Source organism: Osmia bicornis, chromosome 7 (genome assembly GCF_907164935.1).
Source record: "Osmia bicornis bicornis chromosome 7, iOsmBic2.1, whole genome shotgun sequence".
Lineage (NCBI taxonomy): Eukaryota > Metazoa > Arthropoda > Insecta > Hymenoptera > Megachilidae > Osmia > Osmia bicornis.
Window position 1 is genome coordinate 449,411 of NC_060222.1, and position 14,327 is coordinate 463,737.

The 14,327-nt window shown below is 38.9% G+C and overlaps 1 protein-coding gene across 1 annotated transcript in view; it reads left to right on the plus strand.

Annotated features, from left to right (window-relative positions):
- LOC114878344 (sodium channel protein para) overlaps positions 1-9,141 on the plus strand; it is a 34,419-nt gene extending 25,278 nt beyond the window's left edge. The window contains 22 exon segments of the mRNA XM_046286476.1: positions 1-132; positions 264-396; positions 478-602; positions 671-942; positions 1,027-1,200; positions 3,414-3,536; positions 5,351-5,473; positions 5,540-5,552; positions 5,555-5,733; positions 5,806-5,865; positions 5,867-6,016; positions 6,018-6,056; positions 6,180-6,247; positions 6,249-6,309; positions 6,311-6,364; positions 6,367-6,451; positions 7,564-7,629; positions 7,632-7,675; positions 7,678-7,794; positions 7,796-7,838; positions 7,841-7,890; positions 7,964-9,141. Of these exon segments, the coding sequence (XP_046142432.1) occupies positions 1-132; positions 264-396; positions 478-602; positions 671-942; positions 1,027-1,200; positions 3,414-3,536; positions 5,351-5,473; positions 5,540-5,552; positions 5,555-5,733; positions 5,806-5,865; positions 5,867-6,016; positions 6,018-6,056; positions 6,180-6,247; positions 6,249-6,309; positions 6,311-6,364; positions 6,367-6,451; positions 7,564-7,629; positions 7,632-7,675; positions 7,678-7,794; positions 7,796-7,838; positions 7,841-7,890; positions 7,964-8,746 (2,894 nt within the window). The 3' untranslated portion in view covers positions 8,747-9,141.
- Positions 9,142-14,327: the final 5,186 nt, after the last annotated feature.

Below are 14,327 nucleotides of genomic sequence, written 5' to 3' on the forward strand. Positions count from 1 at the left end.
ATGGAATTGATCGGGATGGGAACCTAGATCTTGCAGATGGTGAGCTCGATGCCTATAGAGATAAAAAGAGTGCCAAGGAGCTGAATCAACTAGAAGTTGCTATTGGGGATGGAATGGAATTTACTATTCATGGTAAGCGTATCGAGGAGAATAAAAATGTCACCCCAATTAATTAATATCAACACTTTGTGCGAGTGTTCTAACTTATCGTTAGTTAATTAAGTTGAAATATTAAAATGAGATGGATTGTTTTTTCCTCAAAGGAGATTTAACGAATAAATTGAAGAAGGGTAAATTGTGCCTGAACAACAGCAAAGTTATAGCAAATTCGATCAACCATCGTGACTATAGATTGGACAACGATTATATTAATCAAAACGAGGAGGACACTATCAGGCGAGTCCCTTATAAATTATTTATCGACATGTTTAATATTGTATAAATGATATTCATTACCTTCGTGTGTTTATATCACAGTAACAAATCGTATGGCAGTCATAAAAATAGAGCGTTCAAGGATGAAAGTCATAAGGGTAGTAAAGATCCACTGGACGGCGAAGAAAAGAAGGATGCGAGCAAAGAAGACCTAGAACAAGAAGAAGGTACTCTATTAGAAATAATTGGAGAACAAGTTTAATATACATGTACGAATGAATCTGTGTGTTCTAAGATCTTGGAGACGAAGGGGAAGAAGAAGGTGAAGGAGAAGGCGATTTAGGGGACGCAATTATTCAGGCAGACGAGGATCCGATCGAGCCTGATTATCCAGCTGACTGTTGTCCAGAAAATTGTTACAAAAGGTTCCCATTCTTGGCTGGTGACGACGATGCTCCATTTTGGCAGGGTTGGGCGAACTTGAGACTGAAGACCTTCCAACTAATCGAGAACAAGTATTTTGAGACTGCCGTCATTTTGATGATTCTTTTGAGTAGTATGGCTCTCGTAAGTAGACTAAACATATTTCTCTTTAAATTTTTATAATTAATAGAAATGAAATTTGAGTAGCTGTGGTGAACGTGATTGCAGGCCTTGGAAGATGTGCATCTTCAACAACGACCCATTCTGCAAGATATCTTGTATTACATGGACCGAATATTTACTGTGATTTTCTTCATCGAAATGTTAATCAAATGGTTGGCTCTTGGCTTCAAAAAATACTTCACGAACGCTTGGTGTTGGCTCGATTTCATCATCGTCATGGTAAGTTACGCTTCATTGAATCTTTCTAATCACCTCTTTGTGATGTAACACTTGGAAATGTGTGTAATCTTTTTCCTCGAAATAGAAAAGAAAAGGAGGGTACATGTTTAAATGTTAGAAATATTTATGTCCATGAAAGAATGATTGATTACACACATGCAAAGCCTTAGAATACCTACTAGATGAACATTCAGGATGTGTTTCTAATAATGTAGTTTACACTGCAGCCGAACATTAACAAGTTTACAATTGTTCAAATCGAAAGCAGTATTTATCGGTAGTATGATAATAGACAATCGAAACAATTGAAATTTTAACGCTGATTTTGTAAACTTGTTCGAAAAAGACTTTGCTCCATCTTTCTCACTAAAGTATACTACCTTGGTCTCCTTCTCCTACCTGCCTAAAAGTCTGTTTGCAATGTTGGAGTTCAACGTGGAAACCTCCAGTGGATATCTCTGTTAATCAATCGTCAATACGTATTAATCACGATGACCATCGATAATTCACGTTCCATCTGATCGATATTTGATGATAATAGCTCTCACTGATCAACTTGGGTGCAATCTGGGCCGGTGCAGCCGACATCCCGGCCTTCCGTTCCATGAGAACACTGAGGGCCTTGAGGCCTTTACGAGCCGTTTCACGATGGGAGGGCATGAGAGTAAGTCCATAGGTCGACCAGAAGAACAAAAAAAAAAAAAAAAAAAAAAAAAAAAAACGAAAGAAACAGCCTAATTAATATCCGGTGATACGGCGACATCCGATCGTGCAAATCTGACGGCTATAATTAATCTAACAAATTGATTAAAGTTCTATTGCTAATTAACTTGATACGTCAGATTTGCCGTAAAGTATCGGTTTATTGCGACGAGTGGATAGGAGAAAAATAAAAAGGGAACAATAAATGAAAACCGAGGGAAAATTGAAAATGAATACGAGGAGGAACATGATCGCTACAGTGATTGTAAACTGTACTGTGTGATGTGCTTTCCGATGTGCAGAGGTACATTGGCGTCTCTACATTGGTGTCTGCACTGATATTGGAGTTTTTTGTCGTACTAGCTACCGCCTATGTACGCCTTTCCTAAGAATCTTTTTTGGCACAGTGATCGTTGTGCAAAGTACGATGTATCTATACATCTCAACTATATACATATATATATATATTATATATATATATATACATATTATATGCTTTGTGTGTAATGTACAATCTTCCTTGTGTGTATATGTAAGCGTGTGTAATACGTACTGATGGCGTACGTGTATAAAATTGGAACGTGTTCATCAGGATCTTGATTCTTACACGTAACGCACTATGATACCGCTATTTTAATTAATATTAATCCTTCTTTCAATTATGGGAGGTGAAAATTGATTTAATATAGAATTTTGAAACGTTACAAAGGAAATGGTACTTGAAGGAAATATGGCACTAGGGGACCGTCCATCTGAAGAAGGTTTAATCAAGATCATTGCATACCTATGGTTCGCTAATTATTTCTGTTTATGTAATAATTGATAACCAATTAAGAAATTGTACATGGTGCGTTGCTATTGCAAGTATGACGAACCTTTTTCATCTGTTTCAGGATGGAGCTGAAAATCATGCTCGTAACTGATAATGATTCTTGCCCAGCCATATTGTTCTATGCATTGTCAAGTGAACGTGCATGTTTGCGTATAATTATATCGGAAAAATTTCTATAAACTACTTTGAAGAATCCCCATTTATTATACGGTATAAAGGAGGTTTACTTAAAATATGCAATAACGTGATTAAAAGACATATTTAATTATACGCAAACAGAGCATCGCGTGATGTAAATTTCTGTTCACTGTGAACCGCTACATGTGCCATACCTGATTTCTATCTATGTCTTCGTCCCCTGCTCTGATTATTATTTGTTGTACCGTAATTACGATGTGTATTATACACTATTACTATAAATGTATATAAATCTAAGGCTCTTCACAGATGGGACAACCACCTTGAACCGACAGGACTTGGATAATCCCAAATGATATTGTGCCGAAGGATTGATTTGTACCCACCTGTTTCCATACCTGTCTTTTTCTCTCTATCTCTGTATCTCTTCTATCTCTATTCTTTCTCCTAAGTTTGAAAGTTGGAAACGATAATATGAATCGTTTTCGGGAGTAGTTTGTCAACCTGTTGCTGTGATTCGCTCTCGTTTCTCCGCTCGCAGGTGTCACTCATTAACTTCGTAGCGTCGCTCTGTGGCGCTGGCGGGATCCAAGCCTTCAAAACAATGAGGACCCTAAGGGCCCTAAGGCCACTCAGGGCGATGTCTAGAATGCAGGGAATGCGGGTATGTAGCCCACCGTCTCAGCTGACCTTGCCAATTATGTACTATCTTCCATTTCCCGTCGAATTCGACTAATTATTATCATTGTTAAACTAACAAATGGTACGAGTTTCTGAACGAATCGATCGTCCAAGTTTGCCAAAATTCACAAATCACGATCGTCGATTCGTTCATGTCTTCAATTAATTAGACTATCTCGGTGCCTCGCCGTTCGGATGCAACAATGAAATTAGAGAAACAAAGATTAGAGTTTTATAGAAAAATAATAAAAATAATGAAAAATAAATTGAAGATAACTGTTTGGCCTCGTCGCGTCGTGTCAGAGACTCGACTCCTTTTGCACGTCAACATTCGTAGGGCAATCGCGAATGCACTTCAGCTTAAAATTGCGAATGTTTGAACGGCACGTAGACTCGTTCTTTATCAACAATCTTTCGCGAAATGTGCACCTTAGAAGACACGCATACTCTGCTGTCCCGAACTTTGGAAATCGCTGAGATTATTTGGTGATTTCAACGCCAGCGAAGAAGGGATCTTTTATTGAAAGATTTGCAAAAATTCTTTTTCTTACTTGTTGTTGGTTAAATGATGGTGAAAAATACCAAACTTTGGGATGGCATTTATAGTTATTGTTAGATACTTACCTCGATTCTTATTTTTCGAACAACGTGCCTCATCTCTTAAATACAGCCAGTATACATACATAGAGGGTGGTAAAAAGAAACAAAGGGTTTCAAGGAAAGATACTCTTATCGTTAGTAGACAAGAACATAAAAAGTCTACCCTTAAAATTCTGAACCCTTATTTATTCTTTTCACCACTGATCGATACACGTTATACTGATACACATACTAGTGACTTATACAATTCATCGAACGATTAATAACAGTTTGTGTCTCATTACAGACTTTAAACGATTTCTACATAACTGTAATACAAGGTCGCTGAGATACTGGGCGTAGAATTACTGTCATGCCCACACCCTTGAAAAACTATCTTATCCTATCTTATGCTATCTTAGCCAGTAGATATCTGCTTATTATTCGGTCTATGTACAATAATCGAGCTGTTTTTTTACGCATGTAACTCGCATCGCTTCGAATTGCTGAGATTTTTTGCACGTTTCATCGTTTGATCGCTTACACCACCTTGTCGCTGTATTTTCTTTATTTTGTCGCACAATTATATCAATTTGCAGCACGAATCGTCGTCTCGAAGCAACGTTAAGTACGCACAAGTCAGATTGATCAATGATCCGGCAAATTGACACTTTGTTCTCTTCTTAATTTCACTTCTTTTCTTTTTTTAATCGTTCAAACTCGTGAAGAACACGTGGACTCTGTCCGTGTCTTTAATTTTATTCTTTACCTTTTCAAAATCAATTGGTATACATATAATACATGGTAGATATTTGACGAGTAAGTATGTAAGGTTTACCTCGGTTTACTGTTCCAAGAAAAAGAGATGTAATGTGAGAAGATATTTGGATAAATTTCTTATTTTATATCGTTTGATCTTGACAACGAAATAAAAATGTTGTGAAATTTTTTAATTAACGATGGTATTTAAGTGTGTTACAACATTCCAAATTTTCTTTCGTGCAATATTAGTATTTTTTCCATTTCGATTCTGTTGCATAGAGATAAATATAGGAATTATATTGCACATATACAAGTAACACATGGCGTAGATACATAGAGAAGCGTAGAGATGCATAGAAACGCGGATCCAAGCACAAAGAAAAACAGAATTCAAAAAAAAAAAAAAATGAGTCGGGATTTTCTTCAGGTAGTTAAACAATTGTATTTGTGTAACAGGTTGTCGTCAACGCTTTGGTTCAAGCCATTCCATCCATTTTCAACGTGTTACTGGTGTGTCTTATCTTCTGGTTGATCTTCGCTATTATGGGAGTGCAGCTATTTGCCGGCAAATACTACAAGGTATGGCTTATTTAATTAACAAACTGATTTTTTACAGAAGCTAATCAAGACGAATGGTTGTTGCAGTGCGTGGATGCAAATAAACAACACTCAGCTTTGAAATAATCCCCGATAGAAATGCCTGTGTGGCTGAGAATTATACTTGGGAGAATTCTCCAATGAATTTCGATCACGTAGGAAAAGCGTATTTGTGCTTGTTCCAAGTGGCCACGTTCAAAGGATGGATTCAAATCATGAACGATGCCATTGATTCTAGAGAGGTGAGTAAAGAGATCGGTGATTAAAGAGATCGAAAGGGAGGAAATTTAAACGAAACACCTTTCTTCTTTTAGCTCAACAAACAACCAATTCGTGAAACAAACATCTACATGTATTTCTATTTTGTATTCTTCAATTATATTTCGGATCGTTTTTACCCTTAATCTATTTCATTGGTGTGATCAATCGACAACATTTAACGAGCAAAAGAAGAAGGCCGGAGGTTCCCTTGAAATGTTCTGACAGAGGATCAGAAGGAAATATTATAACGCTATGAAAAAAATGGGGTAGCAAGAAACCACTCAAGGCTATTCAACGTCCAAGAGTAAGATCTATTTAATATTAAGGAGAAAGTTTGTTGGTAGAAGAAAGGGTGGGTCAAATCTGACGGTGGACAGGGGAAATAAGAGAGAAGTTAAATTTAATAATGAAAAATATGAATTTTCAGTGGAGGCCACAGGCTATAGTGTTCGAAATAGTGACGGACAAAAAGTTCGATATGATAATCATGTGTTCATCGGCTGAACATGCTTACGATGACGTTGGACCATTATTCAACAACCCAGACATTCAGCGAGTGTTCTAGACTATCTGAACATGATATTCATGGTGATATTCACCAGCGAGTGCTCTGAATGAAGATCTTCGCTCTACGTTACCACTATTTCAGGTAGCCATGGAACCTCTTTGATTTTGTTGTTGTTATATTGTCAATATTAGGTAATGTAATGTAATGATTAGTTCAGGTCGTATGGCAACACGTGAAACTGACGATAAGTTTGAATTTATGAAATGATCCTGTTAGCCTTCTCAGCACACGATTCATCTTTACCTCGTCAACTAGTTAGATACCTACTAGAATGGAAACAAAGCATGTCATGCAAGACACATCTCTTACAATCTTCCTTTGCACGTTCAACTTCTTTCTTACATTGAAACAAAAATAAAAGGTGAACAGGTTCGATGTTTCACATGTGCCGCAACGACTGATCAGTGTCATTACATTATGTAGCCTTAACATTGATGTCGTATATGTACTTTTATGTCCCTGAGCCTTTTCCCTTGCTACCTAAATGGTATTTAAATATGTTCCATTGTTGAATGTGGTCTGCCAGATACAACATTGTATCCTGTGTTGATACAAGCACATTTCTTGACTATTGTTGGTAACGTTGGCTGAACGATTGATAAAAGCATTCGATTAATTTTATATAATACAATGTTGTATAAGTCTAGATTCGCACATGTTAATTGATGTAAGACGGTTTGTTAGACAAACAATCGGGTAAGAGCGGGGTCTGTACTACCCAGAACTATAGTTCGTTCAAATAGTTCCTTCATTAGAGAGAAACGATAGGTTTCATTTATTTTTTAATCTTTCGATGCCTAACACAACATGCTATCGATACTGCACCACGCGATGCAACGAGAAACTTTCAAACAATCTAAATGCATGTACGTTTCTTTTTCCTTACGATTAGATAAAACAATGAAAAATCAGAACACGGACTCTTAGTCTTTAGACTTACGACGCATGTCCTTTTTGCATCACAACTTTTCAACCTTATTAGAAAAGTGAAAAGAATGACAAGATATCACGAAACATTGCTTAAATTAGGTTCTAGAAACACAGACAAACAATATTTCTCTGCAAAAGAATCCTTCTTCCTTAAACAATGTAACTGCATGAAATTTAGAAGAACATCCATTAACATAAAGGGGCACCACCCGGCTTGAATTTTTTTTTTCTCTCTTTCAATATCATTTAGTTCTAAGTATGTATCATTAATTATATTCTGACGATTTTTAAAATGTAATATGCTCTCTCTTAGGTCTGGTCCTGAGCGATATTATCGAAAGTATTTCGTATCAACCGACATTGCTTCGCGTAGTAAGGGTAGCAAAGTCGGTCGTGTTCTTCGACTGGTGAAAGGTGCCAAAGGGTATTCGGAACTCTTCTCTTCGCCTTGGCGATGTCGTTACCAGCTCTCTTCAATATTTGCCTATTACTGTTTTTGGTGATGGTTTATCTTCGCGTCTTTGGAATGTCGTTCTTATAGCACGGTCAAAGACAAAAGCGGACTGGACGATGTATATAACTTTAAAACGTTGGCCAGTCGATGATACTGCTATTCAGGTAATAAATGAATAAGAAAAACGTAGGATTTAATAAGTCTATTTACTTATCGTTAGTAAAGTACCTAAGTAAAGTAAAAATTGATATTCGTTTAGATGTCAACGTCTGCCGGTTGGGACGGTGTCCTGGACGGTATAATAAACGAGGAGGACTGCCAAGAGCCAAACAACGAGATAGGATACCCGGGTAACTGTGGCTCATCGACGATCGGCATTGCCTATTTACTCTCGTACTTGGTCATCAGTTTTCTGATCGTCATAAACATGTACATCGCCGTGATCCTCGAGAATTACTCTCAGGCAACCGAGGATGTCCAAGAGGGCTTAACGGACGACGACTACGACATGTACTACGAGATATGGCAACAGTTCGATCCAGACGGGACACAGTACATCAGATACGATCAGTTGTCCGACTTTTTGGATGTGCTCGAGCCACCGTTGCAGATACACAAGCCGAACAAGTATAAGATCGTATCGATGGACATTCCCATATGCAAGGGAGACATGATGTTCTGCGTGGACATTCTGGATGCCCTGACGAAAGACTTCTTCGCGCGTAAGGGTAACCCGATCGAGGAAGCGGCCGAGCTCGATGTACAAACGCGACCAGGCGAGACTGGTTACGAGCCGGTATCCTCGACGTTGTGGCGTCAACGGGAGGAGTATTGCGCCCGTTTGATACAGAACGCCTGGAGAAAGCACAAACAGCAACGTTTGGGCGGGCCGAGCGAAGAAAGCGACGACGCGGATACGGATCCGCGGGTGAGACAGACCGCGGTACTGGTCGAGAGCGACGGTTTCGTTACGAAGAACGGCCACAGAGTCGTGATACACAGCCGATCGCCGAGCGTTACCTCGAGAACCGCGGACGTCTGATCGGCGACGTGGACGTCTCAAGCACCGCCAACGTCGTAACCCCTTGACGCTTGGCCAACCAAGCGTAGGATAGGCGGCGTCCGTGCGACGATCGCGACGATCGCCGACGACAACGACCATCGTCACCACGACGACGACACGTGGACGAGTCGATCTCGTAGCGTCAGCCGTTTGATACTGCTCTCACGGACCTTGCGCGCGCTCTCCATCGACAGCCTTATAGTTGTATAAAAAAAAAAAAAAAAAAACACATTCCTCCAACGAGTTGCCTTTAAAACTACTCAAAACGCTACGACCGTTGGGAGACACGTCGCTAGCTGAACACGAGCGTGCGAGCGAGGACGACGAGACGAGACGAAACGAAACGAAACAACGAAACGAAACGAACGAAACGAAACGAAAGACGAAACGAATCCGCCTGCAGCATAGTTAAAACACAACGGAGGAACTAACGAGTTGCACCACCGCGCGTCGATCCACATTCATCATCCTAAAGATCGAACTGGTTCGCGAGGACGGAAACGTAGACGCGTAAAATACACGCATACACGAGGAGAGGAAAAACGATGAATGGCACAGCGAGGGAGAGAAAAATGATAAGGATGAACACGCGAAGAGGAATCGAAGGACAAGAACTGAAAGCTGACAAAGAACGATCGGTCGTTGTATACAAAATTTAGCCTGTGTACCTTGACCGGATATCTCGCGACACCGCAATCCTCGAGTCGACTTCCCCTCCAATAATCACGGCTCGAAGGTTGAGGGTCGCATCCGCTCAGATCCTGCCTGCCTTCGATGGACTTCGTCACCGCTCCTTACCGTTTCAAATTCTACCACGACGATCACGACGAGGGCTGCGTTGTTTAGAGAGACAGAATGAAACGAAATCATTCACGTGACGACAATGAAACGAAGACCCAAGTACGTTCTACGGTGAGATATAGAGTATATTTACCGCGTTCATAATATGTATCACCCCGATCGTTTCATCGACTCTATCTACGATATATTATTGGCCGATTCGTCGAATTCTATATCAGCCACATTGGATTTTTTACATAGTTTTACAGCGAATCGCCAACTCGCTGAATGAAAAATATAAATAGAGAGGTTCGTGGGTGATAATTTGTTACATCAATCGGACTGTGGTGTACGAGAGAGTTGAACTTTCAAATTGATGAAAACGACGGAAGAATGGAGAAAACGAAGAAGACATTGATCAAGATGTTGATAATATAGTGAGGATGATCACAGAATAGTTACACGAGATGATTATGAATCACAACGATGGTGAACAAGAAGAATGTTACATGTGAAATGTATGCGTTACTTATTACATTCGCTCGGCTTGACAAATTTTACGCAATACGCTGCGCGAACGTCTGATCGCGTCGCTTTCTTTTATCCAGCCCCCTGTTTCTCTGTTCCTGTTCTCTACTTCGAGCCTAAATATTACATATACGTCATGAATGCTCTTCGATCGTTGGGTCCATATTTGACCAATAATGTGATTTTACAATTATTTTAACAAAGAATTTCTTAACGATTAAAGTAAAGTATACAATTAAAAGTATGGTAGACAAAAAAAGTGTTAGAATAGGATACACGATCTATCCTTATTTTCGTGAATTTCTTTCTTTTTAAACATTCTTCTGGTTAAAAGAAATTTCTTTAGTTCGATTCAAGTAATAGGTAACTGCTTATGAACGTTTAGTTGAAGACAGAAGAATGATAATTCCTGCCAAAAGGAACGGAGAGATAGGGCGGCGAATACGAAATCTCGCAATCATCATCAGCTAGGTAATTTACACATTTGCAAAGAAAACTTTACACAGACACACAATCTTACACGACGTAGTAATGCGCTTTGGAATAAATGAATATACATAATAGTGTAACGTTATTCGAATAAAATTGTAATCGATAACCGTGCGCCCGTAAACCCGTCTCGCAGCAAACCTATGCATATAGTGTGAAATTAAAAAAAAAAAAAAAAAAAAAAAAAAAAACGAGAAAGAATTATAACACTAATTTAATTGCTAACAAAGAGACTGACACAACTGTCTATCTATTTGATTAATGAAATTTGATACAACAAAAAAGAATGCGAATTCGCAAAAGATTATTAAAATAAAATTGATTTGCAAAATTGAAGAACGTATAATTTAGAGAAAGTTGTGTCGCTCTGATCGATTTCCTTAATTGCGGAGGCCAAAAAACGAAACATTAAATTAACGGATATGAATTGTTAAAATTTTCAGAGATTATTAGTTCGACGTTTGTTGTTTCAAATATTTATCACACAGATTCTGTTAAATTATCAAATGTTTCGTGTATCAAAGATTCTATGTACGAGAAGCCAAATGGCGCGGGAAGCTGCATGATTGTCCAAGGACAATAACGAAACCACCACGCTTTTAGTCTGAATTACGTACAATTATAAACACTTACGAAATAAATCGAGAAACGTTTCGTAGAAAATAAAAAGAAAAGGAGAAAAAAAGAAAAAGAAATGGAATCGTTTTAGTCGATTTCGAACGGGTTTACGTGCTTAAAATGATCGCGGAGGATCGCGTGCCCGATAAACGTCAGTTGAAACACGCTTTGATCGCGTATCAAACGAAATTTTCTCTTCTGATCGCGAAAACGGCACGCGATTCTGCCACGAGTCAATCGTATTGCTCTCGCCGTACATAAAATATAATTCGCGCCAAGTAAATGTAAGAACGCGTGTATACACACGGTAATATGTTGGAGAAATTCATTTGGAACGGCGATGGCACGGTTTCATTTGCCGTACAAAGTACACAGGTGAACGTTATATTATACGTATAGGATACTCAGAGACGAATGAACGTTATCATCTCGAGCTGGCGCGTGTCGATGGCGAGACGCGGAAGATAAAAAAAAAAAAAGTAAAAATATATGTGTGTTTGTGCGCGCGCGTGTGTGTATGTTAACGCGGATTGTGCGATCGTTATTTTTCTACGTTTACATCCGCGATCCGACAGGGAAGAGCAAACAAAAAAGAAGAAAAAGAAAAAAAGCAGCGGGGGTTGTCGCGGTTTATAAGTAAGGAAAATTGTAGTAGGATCGTTCTCGCTGGTCGAAAACGGACGTAACGGTGGAAAGAAGCTCGCAGCTCGCCAGAAATCGACGACCAGGACGATGACGATGACGATGACGAAGACGACGGTTACGGACGTTACGAGAACCGAAAATACACGGGGTAAATTTCTTATTAACAGGGAGGCTAAAAGAAAGAGAGGTACAAGAGGGATGACAAACAACGCGAAAAGTATCAGGGAAACGGGAAGAAAAGAAATAAAGAGAGAGAGAGAGAGAGAGAGAGAGAGAGAGAGAGAGAAAAAATGTTCATTATTTTAAGCTACGAAGGCTCAAGAGGGTGAGGATCATTGTAAATTAACTCGTACAAATAATTCACACACTATCGGTGTCGAGTCCGCTTTGTCAAAGTATTTTAGAGAAGCCTGTCCGATATTAATGTCCTCGTACCTTTTCTACGTACATAAATATGTTATAATTGCATTTCACGATTCTCGTCGCGGGCCATTTCGCGAGTACGCTTGAACGTATAAAATACGCATACGCGTCGCTGCGTCCTCGCGACTCGTTCGTTCCTCGTTTCTTCCAACACTCGGCTTTCTTACGCTCGGAATCTCGAAACGATTTAGGGATTCGAAATATTCTGCACGATCATCGATTACAATCGGTTCATCGCGTCATTATCTGTTCGTTGATCGGTCTGCGACGAAAGCAGAAAAACGATTACGCCTAAAATTAAAAAAAAAAAGAAAAGAAAAAAGAAAAAAAGAATAAAACAACTTGTTGTCGTTTGCTTTTCGCGCGCGCGCGAAATTCAGATTTTTTCTAAGCGCACGTTACGAACACGTTGTTACCGTAGGGGTTGAAACGTGCAATCAGAAAAATAATAAGAGAATAAGTACACGGAGCACGACGGACGACGACAAAGACAAAGACAAAGACAAAGACGACAAAGACGAAACGAACCGAGACACGAGATCGATCGACGATATCAATTTATCTCGTCGATCCTTCTTCTATCGAAGTACGACGTATCTGATGGTCCGTCCGGCTCACTCTCTAATTACTCCGATACCCCTCTTGCCCCCTTTTTATGTTTCGATCCCCTCCCGTGCTATAATATGTGCAAATAATTCGATAATAATCAAATCGTTTGTACGCGTATTATATACAATATATTTTCGATTGTACTTTGTCGAATGGGCAACCGCGAACTTTCTGGAAGCAATAAAACTCGAGACACGCGACAAACATACATACCTACCCGGGAAGTTGTATTAAACAGGGAGTATCAAAAAGTGTTCCGTAAAGAAATTGGCCTCTTTAACGATAACAGATATTCAGGATCCTTGTCAGAAAATTCGTTCTTCCCCGAGAGGCGCGCTAAAATGATCTTCTTCTTCTTCTCCTCTTTCTTCTTCTTCTTCTTCTTCTTCTTCTTCTTCTTTCTTCTTCTTTCTCTTTCTTATTCACTGGTTTATCAAACTTGGTGACTAATTGATCTTACGAGACCGAATGTTCGATTGAATTGAAACTTCCCCGGTTTTCAATCGTGATTACCAATCGTTTGACATTCGGTTCGTTTGATTTTTTAGTCGGTATGAAATGTTAAACGTAAGAAAGTCGGGAATACACGCGTCTCGAACAGTTGTCTGGAAATTCGTTCGAGTGTAACGCTCGGGAACGGAGGAAAACCAAAAAGCGCGTTCGTTCGATGGCCAAATTGCTACGATAATGATAATGATAATGATAATGATAATGATAACGAAATGAAACATGGGGGAAGGGGGTGGAAGAGTATGCGTGGTGTGCTTCATTGATTTTTTCGTTCGTTTTACCAAAGAAAAAAAAAGAAAAACGTACACTAAATACCAGCTTTTACGCGACGACGGCTGTAAGATATTAAAGAAACAAATTATATATATACACAACATACATACATTAACATACATAACATACATAACATACATAACATACATACACTTAGGGCTTTCCTTCGTTAAAGCGAGATAAGACGAGGTTTAAACGTACTTTCTCCGTGGACGATACTGCCGTTACGCATTGTATAAAGAGAAATGAAACTAAGTTAACTAATCGTAAAATGCACGAAATTTTCTTAAACGGATAGCGAAAACGATACAAAAAAAAAAAAGAAAAAATACACAAAAAGGGCTTTGTAGTGTCTCGAAACTCTCAAAACTCATTAAAAAACCTAACGTTGTCGGATAATAATGTAAAACGATGAGTACAGAAAACCTAAAAAAACAAGAAAAATCCTAGAGCTGGGTTAATAAACGAAGCAACTGAAAAATAAAAATATTGTAACAAGTGTCAAGCTACGGAGCCTGTCGGCCAGTATAATGAACAAGCAACTGCCATGGGTTAACAAGCTAGATAGATGAAATGTGCTAAGAGAACAAAAATAAATAAATTAAATTAAATAAAATCCAATTTTAACGAGCTAGTTGTCGAAACAAAAAAAAACACATTCGCGCGAAGGATCGTCCATTCAAAT